Here is a 23,403-nt window from a genome sequence, read left to right as displayed (position 1 = left end):
CCTGTGGCCCATACACCCCAATTAACCTATATCTAGCTTCTCTAAACTTAACATCTATCCCCAAAACTCTACCCTGCATTATTACAAAAGTGTTCTCTATTTTAACCTCTCTATGCCCACACAAAATCCCTACTCCTGTTGAGTGCACCCCTCCTATGCCCCAAAAAGATTCCCCCTTATCCCACTCCCTCTTAAATCTACACACATCCCCACCATCCCTCAGGTGAACCTCCTGTAAAAAACAGAAATCAAACCCCACACCCTCTAAATAACAAAAAACCGCCCTCCTTTTAACATTATTCCTTAACCCCCTAACATTTAGACTAAAAAAAGAAACAGAACTATCTATTCATTTAATTATTAACAACAAATAAAACCCCCAAAAACCCCCAAAAAAACCAGGAGACTCACCCGATGCTCCCCTGGTCCATCTCCACCGGCGGGGACGTCCTCTCCTCTCCTGACGCCCCCCCGTCCTCCATCCCAACCCATGACCCAGGCAGTGTGTTGGGTCCTCCCTCCCCACCCACCATCCCCCCCTCCCTGTTTGCCTCGGGGCTGCATGTAGGGGACCCCACCTCCTCAAACAGGAGTTGGGATCCCTCTAGCAAACAGCCCACCGACCCCTCACTGGAGTCATCCACTAAAATGCAAGGGGCTGAGGCAAACCGGGAGGACAAAATACCCTCCCCCCCCCCCCGCCACTCTCTTAGCCCCCCTCCCCCCCCCACACCCCCTCCCTCTCACTTCCTGCCAAGCTCCCCCTCTTCATCCCTTTCTTCTTTGGTGAAGGAGGTAGCGGGGAGACACAACGTCCCATCCCCGCTAACTCCTCCACCAAATCCCTCATTTCGACCTCGAGGAAGCCTGGCAGGCTGTCCCCCCACTCCTTCCCCCCCCATCTCCCTCCCCTCCCAACCCCTCCCAACTCCACTCCTCCCTCCTTCTCCGTCACTGTCCCCGTTCCTTCTTCCACTCCTTCTCGTACCACTGTCCCCTTCTCCCTCTTCTCAGCTCCTCCACGTTCTTCCACCTTCTTTTTAATCTCTCCTTCTTTTTCCTTCTTTCCATCTTCTCTCCTCTTTCTTTTCGCCTCTTCCTTCTTCCCTTCTTCGTCCTTCTCCTTCCTTTCCCCTGTGCCATCCGTACAATCCGCATGCGTCCTCTCTTTCCTCCCCCCATCCCCCGCTCCCCCCCAGCTGCAGACGCGTATGACCTGTGACGAGCCGGGCAATCACGCCACAGGTGTACTTTCGAGCCACACCCGTGGCAAGCCTTGGGCTCGTCACACTCCTTGGCCTCGTGCTCTTCCGACCCACAAAAACGACATTTCTTGGCGCTGCACGAGGCCAGGATATGGCCGTAGGCCATACAACGCCTGCAGAACGGGGGCTGACGTGCATAGTAGAGTGTTCCCCTGTCAGCCCCCAGGGAGAACATCGCTGGAGGATGGAGGTAGCCATCCACACTCTTCGGGGACTCCCTGAGTAACGCCTGGAACCCTCTCCTCCCGTTCCAGAAACCCAGGGAGTCCCTGAGGTACCTCGCTGAGGAGACATTGTCCATGTACCTCCCCAGAAAGGCCCTCACTTCTTCGTCCTTCACGTGCGGATTATACATGTTTACGGTGACCACCCTGAAGTTGTTTCTTGCCAGGCTGGTCACCGCGTAATGACACAGGGGACCTTCTCCTTTCCTTCCGTCACCGTCTTCATAATCTCATTGTGTTTTTCTTCCAAATATAGGGTTACATCAAACCCCTTCTCCATTGGGTTCCCCTGAAGGCATAGCACATCTTTAACCTTCAATTTTAGGTGCCCCATTAGGATGTTCCTCCCGAAGGTTTCTCTCCCCCAAGGCTCCATCTCTTTTCCCCGCCAAGAAAAGCGCACCGTGTTGGCCAGTCCAATTCCCGGAACCGACGGTCCAGATGTACTTTGCGCCATCTCCTCACGGACGATGGCGCACCCGTCCCACCACCTCAAACTTATAAACAGGAAGCAAATAACCAAAAAAGGTGGAGCAACTAAAGGTGTTGACTCTCCATATCTATCAAGACAACTGGAGCACTGGGCCACACTCTTAAATAGAACCTGGACCAGCTCAGGTGAAACACCTTCCCACTAACAAGATGGACAAGCCAGCACAGGTGTAACACATACTGACTAACGGTGACACCAATCAGTGTGGCCTAAGTGCTAACGAGCTAAAGTCCAACCTCAAAACATAAATGGAAAAACCAAAACCTGTAACACCTTCCCCCTTAAGACAACAAATATATCCTATATTTTTGTTGGACACGTTTGCTCACCACCAACAGAAAACAACTTCCATTTCACATTATAATCAACTACAATGCTTCACCTTCACCAATATAAACATGGTGTCTACTGGCTGTCAACAAGAAAAAACACATATTTCTAAATAATAATATACAATCATATCTTTTCTCCTTTTTCTTTCTATAGAATCCTAAAACTCTCATCCCCTTGGAACAAGCACAAAACAAAACTAATCTCCAATACGGAAAATCAAAACTCAAATCAAATTGTATTAGTCACATGCGCCGAATACAACAGTGAAATGCTTACTTACGAGCCCCTAACCAACAATGCAGTTTCAATACGGAAAAGAATAAGAGATCTAACTCATCTCCAACACGGAAAAACGTGTCAAAATAAATTGTGATCCATGGTAACACACTGATTAAATGCAAAACAAAAATCTTTTTGACTGCCAACCCTTGAGACAATCAGAAACCAAGTTGTCCTTACCACAGACATGTCCTGCGATATCCGTAGTAACTTTCCACCTCACCGCAGAGCTTCTCTCTCTTTTCAGGGTTCACTAGATAGGCATGTTGTTGGATCGACACCCAGTTCCCAATGTCATGCTCTAGTACATTTGGGTTGGCACATCTATGAATGATCCCTGATATTCTAAAAGCAGGGCAACAACATCAATATAATTGTACCCCAAAATTGTCAGTTGGTTACATAAAAAATGATATCAAAACCAAATGTACACCCCTTTGTTAATATGTATTGGCAATAATTCACTTAATGGTGAGGCATGGAATAATAAAACATGTATCTTTTGTCAGGCTGAATGTTTGAAATATGAGTAGGTGATTTGAGACATGCTTCTTCAGTAGTGGAATAAAGACAATTAGCACTTGAATGTTGTAAAGAAATACTGGAGTGAAGTAGGATTGTTAATTAAAATGATTACAAATTTATTATACTGCGTCCGTGTGAATAGGCTGCAAGTAAGTTGAAATTAAGTTGTTTTCAAGTCATTGAAAAAACAACCCGAAAATACATGTTTTCAACTTTCAACCGAACATATATTGGATGTCGGGCATGGTCTTATTTTCAATGTCTTTTCAATTACATTTTGCTAAATGGGAATAGCGCAATGTAAAATCACAGTTTTATCATGTCCAAATCAACCAATATGCAGAAACCGTTTGGGAAATATTGAAAACCTAAATATTTTATAGTGTTGCATTTTGATTCAAGTGGGTCACCAACGTGGTAAGTGTAGTAACACAACTAATTTTTTGTTAGTCACTTTCTGTTAAATCTCAGAAGTACTCTTTCAATTCAGAGCCTGGATTTTTCCCCTGAGGCTAATATCAATTGAACAGGGGGCAAACGTTTAGGGTTCTACATTCTAACATTCATTCAAATACTGCAACTACAATGTTAAAACATTCAATATTGTGACATTATTTCATTATCATGAAACAACTCCTTCATGTATTTTCTGATGTTTAATCAGAGATCTTTTATCGTAGTATCTCTTCCCACATTGATCACAGCCAAAAGGTTTCTCTCCAGTGTGTATTCTCTGGTGTGATTTCAGGGATTGTAGCCGAATAAAACTCTTCCCACAGTGATCACAGCCAAAAGGTTTCTCTCCTGTGTGTGTTCTCTGGTGTATAGTTAGATAGTTAGATGTAGTAAAACTCTTCCCACATTGATCACAGGTAAAAGGTTTCTCTCCTGTGTGTCCCCGCTGGTGTACTATCATGCTGTTTAGATGAGTAAAACTCTTCCCACATTGATCACAGCCATAAGGTTTCTCTCCAGTGTGTGTTCTCTGGTGTGTAGTTCGAGAGCTAGATGTAGTAAAACTCTTCCCACATTGATCACAGCTATAAGGTTTCTCTCCTGTGTGTCCCCGCTGGTGTACTATCAGGCTGCCTAGCTGAGTAAAACTATTCCCACATTGATCACAGCTGTAAGGTTTCTCTCCAGTGTGAATTCTTTGATGTATTTTAAGGTCTGATGAACTGTTGAATCTTTTCCCACAGTCAGAGCAGCAATGAGATTTCTTCCCTGTGGGTCTCTGCTGGTGTTTCTTGAGGTGTTCTGATCTGGAGAGACTCTTCTCTCCCTCTTCAGCATCATGATGTTGAGGCTCCCCAGAGGATCCACAGTAGTCTCGTCTCTCTCCTGTGTGTACGACAAAGTCAGACAGACGGTTAAAGGCCCACAACAGCAGAAATCCACTGTTTATGAGGTAAAAGGTGATGCCCAGAACATACCCGTGAAGTTGCACAAATATTGTCATCTTAAATTTTACAATTAAGACAGTCAAGCTTGCAACAATAGTCATATTTTGTCTTGTTCTCACATTAGTAGTAACATCGATGATTGTAGGTTAGAAATAAGTTGTTGAGATGACCTTTGGTCTCCAATATAGGCTACTTTCTGTGTTTGCTAAAATTGCGGGACGAGGGCGATGCACACGCAATCTGGTTGTAGAAACTCCTCCCTGCTAACGAGGAAACCACTAGTTATGGATGTAGTATATCTGCCTGGAGCAAAAATGGTGAGCAAAGATTTTAGTTTTTCACAATGTATTCTGAATATTACAGTGCAAGATCAGGAGTGCTACCCAAGGAAACTCGCTTAATCTCTGTGTCTATTCACTAATTCACCACCATGGGGAAAAACTCATGGGAGTTCTCATAGGCTGACAGCAAAAATAGCCTCCATTTACAGGTTGCTTATGAGTGCATTTCACATTACTTTTGGATTATAATTGCAAGGCTCGTTTGAATGTCCTGCTTAATATAATGTTTGTGTTACTGTTGCAAATCAATTGCTTTATACTTTAAAAAAACACTTCAAATGCATTTTGGCTAGCTTTGACCAGTAAGTGTTTGCCAAATTGGACCACAACTTCCACTAACAACAGACTATATATCAATTTATATTTCAGGTGAAACATGGAAACTAAAATGTCTTTGTCATGACATTACATAACATGATCACCAGATCATTTTGTGAATAATCCCACTAGCCTACTCTGTATTGTGTTGTCATTCTAAATGTCCTGAATAAAGGAAAATAGCTCTGTGTGTTGTACAGTAGCTTATACATCAAGGAACAGTTCTCTACACATTATGAGCTAAGTATCTCTGTGTGCAAATAGACTAACGAGACCCTACAGGAAATCAAGCAGACAATAACACATTATAAACATCAATTTGTTTGAGATATTGGATCCAACGTGGAGCACGGCATAACTTGCTTTACTATGTAATGAATGAAGAAGCACTTCGGTTGTTGTTGCATGTCGTGATGTTTGTCATTTGACTGGCACGCAGAAAATGATTACGGATCAGCTGATGATAGCTGAACATGTGACAAACTAAACAGCTACAGTATTATGTGTAATTATTGAAGAACCGCATTAATGACCGTATCCTTTTGGGTGTTGTGAATCAACTTTAAGTGACTCTCGGTTAGAACCACTGGATTTAGCAAACTCTGAAATGTTATGACCACAACTAATGTTCCCTGAAGGAGGGAAACTAGGTACAACATACTAATAAATCCACACTTTATGACTACAACTACTGTTCCTTGAAGGAGGGAAATGAGGCACAACATACTATTAAATCCACACACGTTATGACTACAACTACTGTTCCCTGAAGCAGGGAAATGAGGTACAACATACTATTAAATCCACGCCTCTCTGGAAGCCCTGCCTTTCACAGGTGGATGACCGTGAGCCTCGGATTTATTCCTTAAATTTAATACCACAATTCACCGACCCAGGAAGTGGCGGGGCCAAATAGATGTTGTAACTCGTTCATAACTGGCACGAAGATCGGTAGAAATTGTAAGATAAATTGGCACTCCAAATGGAAAAGTTTGCCAATTTTATCGGAAACTTCAGCAGCAGAACGTCAGAATTTAGGAAGGCCAGCAGCAGGTCGGGAATTTGTTATTTTCTTCTGGTTATATTGATCTCTGGCTTCCTCAAGTCATTTGTGTTATTTATTTAATCAAACGCTTGAAGCATCAGTTCAGTTCAAGTTCCGCACATACAGTTGATTTGATTAAACACATACAATTGATTTTATTAAACACATACAGTTGATTTGATTAAACACATGGAGTGTGTCTATATGGAAAAATACACACCATAACATTTCAACCAATCAATTGGTAGAAATAAAACACTTTTTTTTTTTAATATCTGGGACATACAACATGCATGCATTCAGACCCCTTCCCTTTTTCTACATTTTGTTACGTTAGAGCCTTAATACAAAATTGATATTTAAAAAAAAAAGTCATCCATCTTCAGACAATACCTCGTAATGACATCACAATACCCCATAAAAATTAGATTTTTTTTTAGAATACCAGTCGTTGTATCACTGTAGGTCATGCCAGTAGGCAACAGTAGGCTGTAACTCTCTAGGTCATGCCAGTAGGTTACAGTAGGTTGTATCTCTCTAGGGCATGCCAGTAGGCTATTGTAGGTTGTAACTCTCTTGGTCATGCCAGTAGGCTGTAACTCTCTAGTTCATGCCAGTAGGTTACAGTAGGTTGTAACTATCTAGCCTATCTAGGTCAGGCCAGTAGGCTACAGTAGGCTGTAACTCTCTAGGTCATGCCAGTAGGCTGTAACTATCCAGGTCATGCCAGTAGGTTACAGTAGGTTGTATCTCTCTAGGGCATGCCAGTAGGCTATTGTAGATTGTAACTCTCTTGGTCATGCCAGTGGCTGTAACTCTCTAGTTCATGCCAGTAGGTTACAGTAGGTTGTAACTATCTAGGTCAGGCCAGTAGGCTACAGTAGGCTGTAACTCTCTAGGTCATGCCAGTAGGCTGTAACTATCCAGGTCATGCCAGTAGATTACAGTAGGTTGTAACTATCTAGGTCATGCCAGTAGGCTACAGTAGGCTGTAACTCTCTAGGTCATGCCAGTAGGTTACAGTAGGTTGTAACTCTCTAGGTCATGCCAGTAGTCTACAGTAGGTTGTAACTCTCTAGGTCATGCCAGTAGGTTACAGTAGGTTGTAACTCTCTAGGTCAGGCCAGTAGTCTACAGTAGGTTTTATGTCTCTAGGTCATGCCAGTAGGTTACAGTAGGTTGTAACTCTCTAAGTCATGCCAGTAGTCTACAGTAGGTTGTAACTCTCTAGGTCATGCCAGTAGTCTACAGTAGGTTGTATCTCTCTAGGTCATGCCAGTAGGCTACAGTAGGTTGTATCTCTCTAGGTCATGCCAGTAGGCTACAGTAGGTTGTAACTCTCTAGGTCATGCCAGTAGTCTACAGTAGGTTGTATCTCTCTAGGTCATGCCAGTAGGCTACAGTAGGTTGTATCTCTCTAGGTCATGCCAGTAGGCTACAGTAGGTTGTAACTCTCTAGGTCATGCCAGTAGTCTACAGTAGGTTGTAACTCTCTAGGTCATGCCAGTAGTCTACAGTAGGTTGTATCTCTCTAGGTCATGCCAGTAGGCTACAGTAGGTTGTATCTCTCTAGGTCATGCCAGTAGGCTACAGTAGGTTGTAACTCTCTAGGTCAGGCCAGTAGGCTACAGTAGGTTGTAACTCTCTAGGTCAGGCCAGTAGGCTACAGTAGGTTGTATCTCTCTAGGTCATGCCAGTAGGCTACAGTAGGTTGTATCCAAGTGGAAACAATTATCAACCTAATGTAATAAGTGTCGAATTTGGTAAACAACCAAATTAATGGCTTATTTGTTAGGTGAGATTTACTTGATCCAACAGAAGTTTCGTAATGCTTAAGTTATGTGGACAGGAGACATACAGACACTTTTGATAAAACTATAGGAGTTGTCTCCAGATCCCTATGCATATTCATGCTAGTAGCATAGCATCTCTCTCCATTGAATACAGTCGGCTGACGTCAACAACCCTCATAGAATATAAAATATAGATTACAATAATAAGATCTATCCACCAATCCAAAGACAGGATGAATATAAGAATTTGTTCTTAACTGACTTGCCTAGTTAAATAAAGGTAAAATACATTTAAAAAAAATATCCATAATCTTCGGTGTAGCCAACCCAACTCTCGCATGGCACTATTGGGGGGGCACGGTGTGTAGTAAATCATCACTACATGAAAATCACTATAGGCCGTGCCCCCCAGTCTGCAGTAAGGAGATAGACCCTTCTCAAATAAGGGTCTAGTCACTTTTTGGAAACGGAACGGAGAAAACAAGGGGTAGCTTGCTCGCTACGTCTGATTCTAGACATATCAGTCATCATCCTAGGGCCCTCCGTTGAGGTATTGATGAGCGAACTCCGAATATCCAAAGTTAAAAAGCAATTGAAGGCGGTACTTACTGGTGTTAATCAGATCCATCTCCACCTCTTCATCTTTCAATGTGACAGTAATCTCCCCTTCCTTCTTTACTTCAAAAACTTCATCCTCCTTTTTCTCTTCTTTCACAGTTACATCCATCTCCTCTTTCACTCTGAATGCGTATTTCTCTTCTTTCACAGTAACATCGTCATCCTCTTCTTTCACTCTGAACGTGTCTTCCTCATCTTTCACTGTGACAGCCTCACCCTCTACTTCTTGTTTTACTGTGACATCCTCCTCTTCCTTCTCTTCTTTCACGACAATGTTCAGCCCCAGAGCTTCTTTCTCCGTCCAGCAGACCTCCTCTTCTTTAACAGGAGGGGAGTAGTTTAGGGAGCTCATGTTCGGGGATGTTAGCTAGCTAGCTATCATTAGCGACTAGGCTAGTGCTAACTTAACCAGCCAGCTACTCTAGCTGACTTATAAAAAATAACGTAAGGTTAACAAGTAGATACGACAGCGGTGTCTAAAACACAGTAGCTAATATGTACCGAAAGCGTAAAATAGCTTGAATCTTTCCGCTATGTTGGCTAGCAAGCTACCGAGGTGGTTGACTAGCTGTTTATGAAGAACCGTCCACTAGATTATACGTCACGCTAGCAGCATCACCTGAAAGACGCACATTTTTATTTATTTTACCTTTATTTTACTAGGCAAGTCAGTTAAGAACAAATTCTTATTTTCAATGACAGCCTAGGAACAGTGGGTTAACTGTCTGTTCAGGGGTAGAACGACAGATTTGTACCTTGTCAGCTCGGGGATTCGACCTTGCAACCTTTCGGTTACTAGTCCAACACTCTAACCACTAGGCTACCCTGCCGCCCACATCGCCGTCTGCTGACTGGAGTGAGAAACGCAGTTGAGGATCATATTTTATTTTCAGACAGAGATTCAATAAAATGGATTTAATTAAATAATACTATTATATTGAGACATACAAAGACAGTAATGTGTTGATTGATTAGTGCAAACAAAAATGGTTTACTACAGCACATTTAAGGCAGTTTCATTCAGTCAAAGTACATTTAAATAAGTAGCCAGCTACTGTCGGTTTATACTGCTCCTATACGGTTTATACTGCTCCTACATGGTGTAACAATACATCATGTAGATGTATTACATGATGACTAGGTCTATACTGCTCCTACATGGTGTAACAATACATCATGTAGATGTATATAATGAACAGACTAGGTCTATACTGCTCCTACATGGTGTAACAATACATCATGTAGATGTATATAATGAACAGACTAGGTCTATACTGCTCCTACATGGTGTAACAATACATCATGTAGATGTATATAATGAACAGACTAGGACTATACTGCTCCTACATGGTGTAACAATACATCATGTAGATGTATATAATGAACAGACTAGGTCTATACTGCTCCAACATGGTGTAACAATACATCATGTAGATGTATATAATGAATAAACTAGGTCTATACTGATCCTACAGTTCTTTTAATTCTTTTTTTATTTCATCTTTATTTAACCAGGTAGGCCAGTTGAGAACAAGTTCTCATTTACAACTGCCACCTGGCCAAGGTAAAGCAAAGCAATGCGACAAAAACAACAACACAGAGTTACACATAAACAAACAACACAGAGCTACACATCAACAAATGTTCAGTCAATAACACAATAGAAGATTGAGATTCTTTTTTTTGTTTAGGAATATTGTGAAACACTATCATTCAAGAAAAAAATGGGGGCAATAAACAGCAGGCAAAGTGACAGTGTCAGGACAAAATTAAATCAAACGTTTTACCATTTGAACACTTGATGTAATTAAATCAAACGTTTTACCATTGGAACACTTGATGTAATTAAATCAAACGTTTTACCATTGGAACACTTGATGTAATTAAATCAAACGTTTTACCATTGGAACACTTGATGTAATTAAATCAAACGTTTTACCATTGGAACACTTGATGTAATTAAATCAAACGTTTTACCATTGTCGTAGCTGAATCAGAATTAGTTATTAGGAAACTATGAGAACCACACAAAGTCCAGGGGGTGATTACGCTCTACCACAAGGGTCAGTTTAGTTGGTGCAACGTAAGACAGTCTCGTGTTTCAATTGTTTGTTTTAGTAGCATTAATTGTTCCTGTTCACATCGAGGTAAAGAGCGGAATAATTGAAGGAATGAATCCGAGCCTAACGCTCATCACCTGTGGAAGGCAGGGCTTCCAGCCAGGATAGGATTTCATTGGCCTTTTCAGGTGTGATTTTAGATCCTTCAACGAAGTCACAACTCCCCATAGTATGTTGTACCAAAGTTGACTGACCCTTAAGGGAACTACACTGCCATAAATACAAGGAAAGGCAAGAAGTGTTTCATGATAAACAATTTTTAACAAATCCATCAAGGCACCAACTTTGAGAAGGGTTGAAAACAAAGGTTTCAAACCAATTCATAAATGTTATTGAATCTAGGTACGTTTCGCTTTTAATGTAATGGCTGTAATTATCCTCATCTTGTTGGCCTCCAGGACAGCCTAGACCGGAAGTTCGGAGGTGAAAGTAGATCCTCTTTGTCCCTCTCCCTTGTCTTATTATCTCTATTATTGCAGGTCAAAACAGACTTACGGAACAGAATGTAGGGAGAGCATCTAGCTGTCTGCATGCCGCTCTCCATCAACAGCCCCCACATCAAGGAGCTCAAATACAGGAGGGTGTTCGGAAATCTTTTTCCCGAAAGCGGTGACTCAGTGTCATACTTGTTCTGATAGCAGATTCGAATTAACGCAACCCTTAACATGGTGGCCCCGACGTGATCTGGTGAAGGACTTCGCTGGACGCTGGTGTGCCAGCCGATTGGCCAGTACTGTTGTCGGACGTTGTGCCTCAGAAAATCCTGACTGGTCAACTAAAAAAGGTAAGCAGACACCTATTGTAATAACTAAACCTTTGGATGGTACGCCGGACGATGACCGACCTCTGGATGGTACGCCGAACGATGACCGACCTCTGGATGGTACGCCGGATGATGACCGACCTCACACAGTGAGTGTGTAATGTGAACAGGTTGGAAGAGCAAGTACACAGTGAGTGTGTTCCCTCCACATCTGCTATAACATCCCTGAGAGAAGATGCTGCCACCACCTTTCAGCAGAGAACAAGGAAGATGACCATGCATGAAAAGTTAAACAGAGAATTTAATGAGCATAAAATTAAATATCTGAAGGAAGAACATGAGAATTCTACAGGTTGAATTGGATATGAAGTTGGAAGAGAGGTATGATCCAACAAAGAGACAGTAATGAGACAATAGTGATTACCAGCCATGGTGAACAATATGATATGTTCAAAAATAAATGTTTTGTCATTTGGATATTCATGAGAGAGAGTATTTTAATCACCACAAACTACATTTTAAACCAGCCTTGGTTTAGTCACTTGTTTAATTTTGCTACACACTATTTGAATTTTGTACCGAACAAACATTATCAAAGCAAAAATAAGCCATCATGAATACATTCCATATTTAAATGCATCTCATCTAGCTGAAGTGCTGCAATGTGAAGCAACTCCATGTGCAAGTCCTCGTTGATCATTGCCTGCCTCAGTCATGGACACATCTGCCTCAGTCATGAGCACATCTGCCTCAGCCACAGATACATCTGACTCAGACATGGGTACATCTGCCTCAGCCACAGCCATATCTATCTCAGTCATGTGGACATCTGCCTCAGCCATGGACACATCTGCCTCAGTCATGAGCACATCTGCCTCAGCCACGGATACATCTGCCTCAGTCATGGGCACATCTATTTTTCCATACTCCAAACATACGCTCGACCATCCCTCTCATGTGGATATGAGCTCTGTTGTATCTTTGCTGCTCAGCGGTTGTGGGATTTATGTCTGGAGTGAATAAAAAGTTACTCTGACCAGATTACTATGTAGTAACTATTAGTAGACCATGTTGCTATGTAGTAACTATTAGTAGGCCATATTAATATATAGTAACTATTAGTAGACCATGTTACTATGTAGTAACTATTAGTAGACCATGTTACTATGTAGTAACTATTAGTAGACCATGTTACTATGTAGTAACTATTAGTAGACCATGTTACTATATAGTAACTATTAGTAGATCATGTTGCTATGTAGTAACTATTAGTAGACCATATTAATATATAGTAACTATTAGTAGACCATGTTACTATGTAACTATTAGTAGACCATGTTTCTCACCCTAATATCCACTGTCACCAAGTAGTAGTCCACTATGTTGTCCTCTCTGAAACTGAGACCAAAGAAGAGTTGAGGGAAATCCTTCCATCCTGAGTTGCACCTTTCCAACGGGCAACAATGTTTGAGAACTCTAAATGAGGAGTGCATCCACCCTGAACATTGATGGAAAACCAGTTGTTATGGTTACGGTACTCCTCAGCATCAGGAGTTGATGGAAAACCAGTTGTTATGTTTACGGTACTCCTCGGCATCAGGAGTTGATGGTAAACCAGTTGTTATGGTTACGTTACTCCTCAGCATCAGTTGACGGAAAACCAGTTGTTATGGTTGCAGTACTCCTCAGCATCAGGAGTTGATGGAAAACCAGCTGTTATGGTTACGGTGTTCCTCAGCATCAGGAGTTGATGGACACTTGATGAGAACATGACATCCATCTAACCAGCCAATCACTCCTGGGAACTGCCCATATTCATAGAATTGCACTTATAGCTGGCTTGGCCAGCAGCATCAGGAAACTTGATGTAAAGACTCCTCAGATCACAAATGGCCCTGCAGACTTTGTGAACGATTAAACACACAGTTGCTTCACTGGCACCACACAAATAGCCAGTTTCACGATAAAAGACTCCAGATGCCAAAAACCTCAAAGTGATCAGAACTTCGAGAGAATTGGGTAAAAGCCTTCCTCTTTGAGACAGAGAGGAAAGTCTAGGCTCAAGCAGAGATATTATCTCCAATGCATTTTCTTTGTACATACGAAAGTGGTCTCAAAGTAATTTAATGGATTACTCCTATCCACAAGTACTGGTCTGGCTGGACTCTGTAGTGCAAGTTGGCCTTCATTTAGACATTGCAAATAGTCCTTGCTCCCTCACAAACAGCGCGAAGCAGAAGTTAAACCTGCCTCTTTGAAAGATTAACTTAAACTTCCATTTAGACCTAAAGTAGCTCTAATCTGCCCACTTACAATCGGCTATGTTTAGTCCAGAACAGGCAACATATACCACTATTTTAAGGTAAGTCTGTGTAAGTTGCTTTGAGTTAAGACAGCTCAAACAAGCATTTTGGCCTGGGACTAAGCTTAAGCCTTGTATGTGAAACCGGCCCTAAATTATTTATATAATATGACTAAATGTGTTTCAGGGGCAGTCAAGAAATGGAACAGCAAGGCCACAGAACATGACATAAGCAGAGCTGTGGGAGACCACATCAAGCCCCTGGTAGAGCCGGGGGTGGTGTTTACCACTCCACCACGCCTTCAGCAGGCTTGAAAAGTGATAGTTTTTCATATTAAGATGGACCAAGAAATGTGTTGCTTTTACACATATTTGTTCATTGGTTTGGCAAGAGTCTTGATTGGTCAGTCATTGGGTTCATTTGTTTGTTCAAATCAAGCTTTATTTATACAGCACATTTCAGACATGGATGGAACGCGATCACAGGAGAAAAACAATGAAAATAAACAATATTTAGTACACAACAAACATGAGGATAAAAAAACAGAAGACTAACAACTGAAAGACTAATATACATTCTAAGGAAATGTCATTGATTCAAAAAAATAAAAATTATGCAATATCCAACCCAAAATATAAGCTTGTTTTACTACATTGTTTTTACGTTCCCCGTAAAACAAATCTAAATTGTTGCTCAAACAGAAAAGGGAACTAACAAAGAGTCACTAACAACTAAACAGGTGGGGTTTTTGGAGGGGTTCTGAAAGACACTATGGGGTGTCCACTGAAAGTTGACTAGTAACAACAACTGGGACCTAAAAGACACCCACCATGAGACCCACTAAATCTGCCCAAGAAGAGGCATACAAAAGAAAAACCCACACCACTTAAAGACAGGAAGCAAACCAAAAAGGTAGCGCAACTAAAGATGTTGCCTCTCCACTTCTATCAAGACAACTGGAGCACTGGGCCAGACACTCTTACATAGAACCTGGACCAGCTCAGGTGAAACACCTTCCCACTAATTGAGATGGACAAGCCAGCACAGGTGTAACACATACTGACTAACGAGGTGAAACCAATCAATGCACCGAAGACACATTTCAGTTGAATGCATTCTGACTAGGTATCCCCTTTTCCTATGTGCGAAAGTCCAACCTCAAAACATAAATGGAAAAACCAAAGCCTGTAACACCTTCCCCCCCTTAAGACAACAAATATATCCTATATTTTTGTTGGAAATGTTTGCTCACCACCAACAGAAAACAACTTCCATTTCACATTATAATCAACTACAATGCTTCACCAATATAAAACATGGTGTCTACTGGAAGGCAACAATTAAAAACAAGCAAAAACACATTTTAAATATATATATTTTTTCTCCTTTTTCTTTCTGAAACTCACAAGTTTTGAAAAACTCACTAGCTTCTAGAACTCTCGTGTTCCTAAAACTCACTAGCTTCTAGAACTCTCGTGTTCCTAAAACTCACTAGCTTCTAGAACTCTCGTGTTCCTAAAACTCACTAGCTTCTAGAACTCTCATCTTCCTAAAACTCACTAGCTTCTAGAACTCTGTCAAAATAACGTGCAGTCAAAATCAATTGGGATCCATGGCAACGCAATGGCTAAACGCAAAACACAACCCTTTTTGACTGCCCACCCTTTAGACAATCAGCAACCAAGTTGTCCTTACAACAGACATGTCTGATTTCAAGAGGAAACTCCTGCAATATCCGTAGTAACTTTCCACCTCACTGCGGAGCTTCTCTCTCTCTTTTCAGGGTTCACTAGATAGACATGTTGTTGGATCAGGGCCCAGTCCCCAATGTCATGCTCTAGTACATTTGGGTTGGCACATGTGAGAATGAACCCTGATATTATAAAAGTAGGGCAACAATGTCAATATAATTGTACCCAAAAATGGTCAGTTGATTGCATAAATAATTATGATTATTCAATTGTAAATATGAAATATCAAGTAATTGAAAAAACAACCAGAAAATACATCTTTCAACCAATTGGTCTTCTTTCAACATATTTTCAATTATATTTTGCTAGGTGGGACAGCCCCAATGACAAAACACAGTTTTAACATGTCCAAATCAATAACCAATATGCAGAAACAGTTTGTGATATATTGAAAACATAACATGTGCTATATACACAAACATCTGCCACAATAATCATATTACTCTTTATTTTTAACTGCACAAGCACCAGAAACACTGTTGTTTTGACAAGTAGCAATACATCACTGATATCAATTAGGGGGGAAATCAGGTTGTACCTGATGTTGAAATTAACACAACTAAAAAAAACAAATGGAAGGAGAAATCTTTCACCTCACTAGTTAAAGGACAACCTGCATAAGACAGTCAGCTACATTTTGGAGTGATGCATTTAAATGTAGGGGTCGCTAAACAAAGGAACGCAACACTTATCAGTCATAATTGATTTCAACATGATATCGATGAGTTAAGAGTTTAAAAACCACACGGAATCTGAGAATAATGTGTACAGCATTGGTTAGAGGACAATTTGTAGAAAACAGCTCGCTACATTTTGAAGTGTTGCATTTTAATTCAAGTGGGTCACCAACGTGGTAAGTGTAACACAACTAATTTTTTAGTCAGTTAGTCAGTTTTTGTTAAAGCTTATAAATAGTACTTTATCAATTCAGAGCCTGGATTTGTTCCGAATATCCATATCATGCTGACATAAATAGAACAGGGGGCAAACGTTTAGGTTCTACATTGAGACATCATTTCATTGATATCATGAAACAACTCCATGTATTTTCTGATGTTTAATCAGTGATCTTTTATCAGAGTATCTCTTCCCACATTGATTACAGCTAAGAGATTTCTCTCCTGTGTGTGTTCTCTGGTGTGTCGTCAGACAGCTAGATGTAGCAAAACTCTTCCCACATTGATCACAGTTAAAAGGTTTCTCTCCAGTGTGTGTCCGCTGGTGTACTATCAGGCTGTTTAGCTGAGTAAAACTCTTCCCACATTGATTACAGCTATATGGTTTCTCTCCTGTGTGTGTTCTCTGGTGTATAGTTACATAGCTAGATGTGGAAAAACTCTTCCCACATTGATTACAGCTATAAGGTTTCTCTCCTGTGTGTGTCCGCTGGTGTACTATCAGGCTTTTGATGTGTGTAAAACACTTCCCACATTGACTACAGCTATATGGTTTCTCTCCTGTGTGTGTTCTCTGGTGTATAATTTGATAGCTAGATGTAGAAAAACTCTTCTCACAGTGATCACAGCCAAAAGGTTTTTCTCCAGTATGTATTCTATGGTGTGCTTTCAGGGTTTGTAGCCGTATAAAACTCTTCCCACATTGACTACAGACATATGGTTTCTCTCCTGTGTGTGTTCTCTGGTGTATAGTTACATAGCTAGATGTAGTAAAACACTTGCCACAGTGATCACAGCCATAAGGTTTTTCTCCAGTGTGAATTCGTTGATGTATTTTAAGGTCTGATGAAGAGTTGAATCTTTTCCCACAGTCAGAGCAGCAGTGAGATTTCTTCCCTATAAATCTCTGCTGGTGTTTCTTGCAGAGTTCTGATCTGGAGAGACTCTCTGCCTCATCAGCATCATGATATTGTTGAGGATCCCCAGAGGATCCACGATAGTCCCGTCTCTCTCCTGTGTGAATGACAAAGTCAGACAGATGGATAAAGTCCCACAACAGCAGAAATCCACTGTTTATTTGAGGTAAAAGATGATGCCCAGAGCATACCCATGAAGTTGTATAACAATTGACGTCTGTTAAATTATTTGACAAGACTGTCAAGATAGCAACAATAGTTATATTTAGTATTGTTTTCACATTAGTAGTAACCAGAAATAAGTTATTAAAGTTTTTGAAATCCTAAGCAGTGTGCCAGATGACTTTTGGTCTCCAATACAGGCCCATTTCTGTGTTGGGTAAAATTGCGGCACAGGGGCGATGCACACACAATTTGATTGCAGAAACTCCTCCATGGTAATGAGGAAACCACTAGTTATGGATGTAGTATATCTGGTAATGAGGAAACCACTAGTTATGGATGTAGTATATCTGGTGATGAGGAAACCACTAGTTACGGATGTAGTATATGTGCATGGAGCAAAAATGTTGAGCAAAGACTTTAGTTTCCACAATGTATTCTGAATATTACAGCTCCCTATTATCGCAAGATCAGGAGTGCTACTCAAGTAAGCTCACATTAAGCTCTGTGTCTATTCACTAATTCACCACCGTGGGGGAAAACTCACTGGAGTTCTCATAGGCTGACAGCAAAATTTCCAGGTTGCTTATGAGTGCATTTCACATTACTTTTGGATTAGAATTGCAAGGCTCGTTTGAATGTCCTGCTTAATATAATGTTTGTGTTATTGTTGCAAATCAACTGCTTTATACTTCTTTTTTAAACACTTAAAATGCAATTTGGCTAGCTTTGCCAAAAGCCTGACAATAAGGGTTTGTCCACTAAGTGTTTGCCAAATTGGACCATAACTTCACCTAACAGCAACATAGACCTACTGTAGAACCCATAACTTCACCTAACAACAGGACTATAAATCATTTAATATTTCAGGTGAAACATGGAAACTAAAATGTCTTTGTCATGACATTTCATAACCTGATCACCAGATAATTTTGTGAATAATCCCACTAAACTACTCTGTAATGTGTTGTCATTCTAAATGTCCTGAATTAAGGAAAATAGCTATGTGTGTGGTTCTATAGTCCTGGAGACTTACATTTCCCTCACTAACTTTAAACATCTGCTATCTGAGCAGCTACCGATCACTGCAGCTGTACATAGTCCATCTGTAAATAGCCCACCCAATCTACCTACCTCATCCCCATATTGTTTTTATTTACTTTGCTGCTCTTTTGCACACGAGTAGCACTACTTACACACCATCATCTGCTCATCATCATCTGCTCATCTATCACTCCAGTGTTAATCTGCTAAATTGTAATTACTTTGCTACTATGGCCTATTTATTGCCATACCTCCTCATGCCATTTGCACACACTGTATATAGACTTTCTTTCTTTTCTATTGTGTTATTGACTGTACACTTGTTAATTCCATGTGTAACTCTGTGTTGTTGTTTCTGTTGCACTGCTTTCCTTTATCTTGGCCAGGTCGCAGTTGTAAATGAGAACTTGTTCTCAAATAGCTTACCTGGTTAAATAAAGGTTAAATAAAAATACAATAAATATAGCCTATCCATCAAGGAACAGTTCTCTACACATTATGAGCTAGGTATCTCCGTGTCCAAACAGACTAACGAGACCCTACTGTAAATCAAGCAGACAATAACACGTTATAAACATCAATTTGTTGGGGATGTTGGATCCAACATGGAGCACGGCATAACTGTCTTTAACAGAGTAATGAATGAAGAAGCACTTTGGTTGTTGTTCCATGTCATGATGTTTGTCATTCAACTGGCATTCAGAAAATGATTTCCTGGATCAGCTGATGATAGTTGAACATATGACTAGCTACATACAGTGGGGAGAACAAGTATTTGATACACTGCCAATTGTGCAGGTCTGTAATTTTCATCATAGGCACACTTCAACTGTGAGAGACGGAATCTAAAACAAAAATCCAGAAAAAAAAAAAATCACATTGCATGATTTAAGTAATTAATTTGCATTTTATTGCATGACATAAGTATTTGATACATCAGAAAAGCAGAACTTAATAATTGGTACAGAAACATTTGTTTGCAATTACAGAGATTATACATTTCCTGTAGTTCTTGACCAGGTTCGCACACACTGCAGCAGGGATTTTGGCCCACTCCTCCATACAGACCTTCTCCAGATCTTTCAGGTTTCGGGGCTGTCGCTGGGCAATACGGACTTTCAGCTCTCTTCAAAGATTCTCTATTGGGATCAGGTCTGGAGACTGGCTAGGCCACTCTAGGACCTTGAGATGCATCTTACGGAGCCACTTCGAGCTGTGTGTTTTGGGTCGTTGTCATGCTGGAAGACCCAGCCACGACCCATCTTCAATGCTCTTACTGAAGGAAGGAGGTTGTTGGCCAAGATCTCACGATACATGGCCCCATCCATCCTCCCCTCAATACGGTGCAGTTGTCCTGTCCCCTTTGCAGAAAAGCATCCCCAATGAATGATATTTCCACCTCCATGCTTCACGGTTGGGATGGTGTTCTTGGGGTTGTACTCATCCTTATTTTTCCTCCAAACACGGCGAGTGGAGTTTAGACCAAAAAGCTCAATTTTTTGTCTCATCAGACCACATGACCTTCTCCCATCCCTCCTCTGGATTATCCAGATAGTCATTGGCAAACTTCAGACGGGCCTGGACATGCGCTGGCTTGAGCAGGGGGACCTTGCGTGCGCTGCAGGATTTTAATCCATGACGGCGTAGTGTGTTACTAATGATTTTCTTTGAGACTGTGGTCCCAGCTCTCTTCAGGTCATTGACCAGGTACTGCCGTGTAGTTCCGGGCTGATCCCTCACCTTCCTCATGATCATTGATGCCCCACGAGTTGAGATCTTGCATGGAGCCTCAGACCGTGGGTGATTGACCTTCATCTTGAACTTCTTCCATTTTCTAATAATTGCGCCAACAGTTGTTGCCTTCTGACCAAGCTGCTTGTAGCCCATCTCAGCCTTGTGTAGGTCTACAATTTTAACCCTGATGTCCTTACACAGCTCTCTGGTCTTGGCCATTGTGGAGAGGTTGGAGTCTGTTTGATTGAGTGTGTGGACAGGTGTCTTTTATACAGGTAAAGATTTCAAACAGGTGCAGTTAATATAGGTAATGAGTGGAGAACAGGAGGGCTTCTTAAAGAAAGACTAACAGGTCTGTGAGAGCCAGAATTCCTACGGGTTGGTAGGTGATCAAATACTTATGTCATGCAATAAAATGCAAATGAATTACTTAAAAATCATACAATGTGATTTTCTGGATTTGTGTTTTGTCTCTCACAGCTGAAGTGTGCCTATGACAACAATTACAGACCTCTACATGCTTTGTAAGTAGGAAAACCTGCAAAATCGGCAGTGTATCATACTCCCCACTGTAGCTACAGTATTAAGAATGTCTAATTATTGAAGACCCGCGTTGATGACAGTATCCATTTGGGTGTTGTGAATACAGTTACGGTGACTCTCGGTTAGAACCATTTAATTTTGCGAACTCTGAAATGATTTAGGATTTCTGTGCCCATGAAAACTGTTTTCCCAGCTTAACATAAGGAGACACTAAATGTTACGTAGTTAGAGAGCATTTCAGAGATCTGAATACAAAAAAAACTGTACTAACAGGACAATAACCTAAACCAGTTACAGTTTGGACATAAATCGTCTTGAAAGTCTATGGCAAGACTTGAAAATAGCTTTCTAGTAATGATCAACAACTAACTTGACAGAACAGTTAGGATTTTAAAAAGAATAATGAATATTCACATTAAGATCTGTCGCCTATTGGATGACATCACGATTTCCCATTAAGCCAACTCCTTGAAGGCCTTACTATGACATCACTCACTCCTTCAAGTTTGCAGTTGTCTAAAAGAAACACTATTTTGCTCAAAACATTTATTTGTTTCCCTTTAGTGTGTTTATACTTTACTGTATTTATATATCACTTTTCAACAGGAAAAGTTAAAAATCACTGGAGGACGTCATGAACAATTTCTGACAGTACAAAAACATATTCAAGTGTGGAATGCCCCTTTAAAAATCACACATTAGTTCAACAACTGCAGAGTTTGTGTCCCTGATAGTACTCACTGTATTTACTGGTGTTAATCAGATCAATGTCCCTGTTTTAAGATAGTACTCACTGTATTTACTGGTGTTAATCAGTTCTCCAGTGTTCTCTTCTTCGTCCTCCTCTAATGTGACAGTAATCTCCCCCTCTTCATCCTTTATTCCAAAAACGTCTTCATCTTCTTTCACTCCATCCTCCACTCCCAAAACTGCATCTTCCTCCTTTTCTTTCACAATAACAGCCCCTTCCTCTTTCACTCTGAAGGCGTCTTTCTCTGTAACGTCTTTCTCTTCTTCTTTCACTGTAACAGCCTCACCCTCTACTTGTTTCTGTATTGTAACAGCCTCTTCTTCTTCCTCCTCTTTCACGAGAACTTCTTTCTCGGTCCAGCAGATCCTCTCTTCCTTAGCAGGAGGAGAGTAGCTTAATGAACTCATGTTCGGGGATGTTACCTAGTTAGCATTAGCGACTAGACTAGTGCTAACTTAACCAGCCAGCTAGTTGACTTACAACTTAAATATTACATTAAATGGGGTAGCTAGTTGTTTCCACATAAGTATGTTTAAATCATTGTGGAAAATGAACCACGAAATTGTCTAAAGAACTTGACTGTTCCGACTTTGTTGGCTAGCGAGCTACCGCGGTGGCTGCAGTTGTTGAAGAAGCGTTCCGTCCACTAGATTATACGTCACACTAGAAACATCTCCTGAAAGAAACATATCGCCATCTGCTGTCTGGAGGGAGTTAACGCAGTTGAGGAGGGAAAACTTTTTTTTCTTCTTCATTGAATTATAATATTATAAAGCAGTTTCGGGAAACGTTTTTTTCTCTCTATTAAATATGAATATTATATCAACACGTACAAAGAGCAACAAGTGTTGTTTGATTAGTTATGATAATTTAAAACAAACTCTACATCTACTCCACATCTGTATTTCTGATTCAGTCAAATAACTAGATATCAAAATAAGCACCTAGTTATTGATACCCTTGATAAAGATGATTAAAAATGTATGTATAAAATAGATAAATGAACTTCACCCACTACCAGGATATTTTAGCCCAAAACCTGGTTACCTCTCTGCTAGGAGGCTGAAACTTGGCCATAAGTGGATCTTCAAGCAAGACACATCAACATTCACAAAGAAATTGTTAATTGGGCACAAAATCAACATTTTCAATGGCCATCTCAGTCTTCAGACTATAACCCCATTGAAAACCTGTGGTTTGAAATGAACAGGGAAGTCCACAAGCGCAGAAAAAATAAACCAGAGATTCTGTATGGAGGAACGGTCTAAGATCCCACCCAATGTGTTCTCTAATCTCATAAAACATGTCAGTGTAGTTATCCTCCCAAGGGGAGGGTGCTGGAGTATTGAAAACAAGGGTGGCAATAATTCAGACCCCTACCTTTTGAGAATTACATGTTAAACTAAATCTCTTTCTCTGAGCAATTGTATCCGTACAAAATAATATAATTTCCTTTTTTTTTTGCTGTAACAATACATCATGTAGATGTATATAATGGACAGACTAGGTCTATACTGCTCCTACATGGTGTAACAATATATCATATAGATGTAAATAATGAACAGACTAGGTCTATACTGCTCCTACATGGTGTAACAATACATCATATAGATGTATATAATGAACAGACTAGGTCTATACTGCTCCTACATGGTGTAACAATACATCATGTAGATGTATATAATGGATAGACTACATCATGTAGATGTATATAATGGACTGCTCCTACATGGTGTAACAATGCATCATATAGATGTAAATAATGAACAGACTAGGTCTATA

General features: G+C 40.6%; 2 protein-coding genes across 2 annotated transcripts; both read right to left on the bottom strand.

Moving 5' to 3' along the window:
* Positions 1-2,478: 2,478 nt before the first annotated feature.
* Positions 2,479-9,306, bottom strand: LOC112244733 (gastrula zinc finger protein XlCGF17.1-like). Its single transcript, XM_024412502.2, has 2 exons — positions 8,629-9,306; positions 2,479-4,460 (listed from the first exon to the last, which is right to left on the bottom strand). The coding sequence occupies exons 1-2, from the start codon at positions 8,987-8,989 to the stop codon at positions 3,742-3,744; spliced, it is 1,080 nt and encodes a 359-aa protein (XP_024268270.2). The 5' UTR covers positions 8,990-9,306; the 3' UTR covers positions 2,479-3,741.
* Positions 9,307-15,000: 5,694 nt separating this feature from the next.
* Positions 15,001-22,255, bottom strand: LOC112223769 (zinc finger protein 664-like). Its single transcript, XM_024386964.2, has 2 exons — positions 21,665-22,255; positions 15,001-17,484 (listed from the first exon to the last, which is right to left on the bottom strand). Exons 1-2 carry the CDS (start codon positions 22,026-22,028, stop codon positions 16,601-16,603), a joined length of 1,248 nt encoding a protein of 415 aa, XP_024242732.2. The 5' UTR covers positions 22,029-22,255; the 3' UTR covers positions 15,001-16,600.
* Positions 22,256-23,403: the final 1,148 nt, after the last annotated feature.

Source organism: Oncorhynchus tshawytscha, linkage group LG18, assembly GCF_018296145.1.
Source record: "Oncorhynchus tshawytscha isolate Ot180627B linkage group LG18, Otsh_v2.0, whole genome shotgun sequence".
Classification (NCBI taxonomy): Eukaryota; Metazoa; Chordata; class Actinopteri; order Salmoniformes; family Salmonidae; genus Oncorhynchus; species Oncorhynchus tshawytscha.
The sequence above is the reverse complement of the archived record's forward strand: the minus strand, read 5'-3'. Positions and strand labels throughout refer to the sequence as shown.

Coding starts and splice junctions, on each gene's coding strand:
- LOC112223769 (XM_024386964.2), bottom strand. CDS start 22,028: ATGAGTTCATTAAGCTACTCTCCTCCTGCTAAGGAAGAGAGGATCTGC. Junction 17,485..21,664: donor GATTAACACCAGTAAATACA/GTGAGTACTATC, acceptor TCATTCACACAG/GAGAGAGACGGGACTATCGT.
- LOC112244733 (XM_024412502.2), bottom strand. CDS start 8,989: ATGAGCTCCCTAAACTACTCCCCTCCTGTTAAAGAAGAGGAGGTCTGC. Junction 4,461..8,628: donor GATGGATCTGATTAACACCA/GTAAGTACCGCC, acceptor TCGTACACACAG/GAGAGAGACGAGACTACTGT.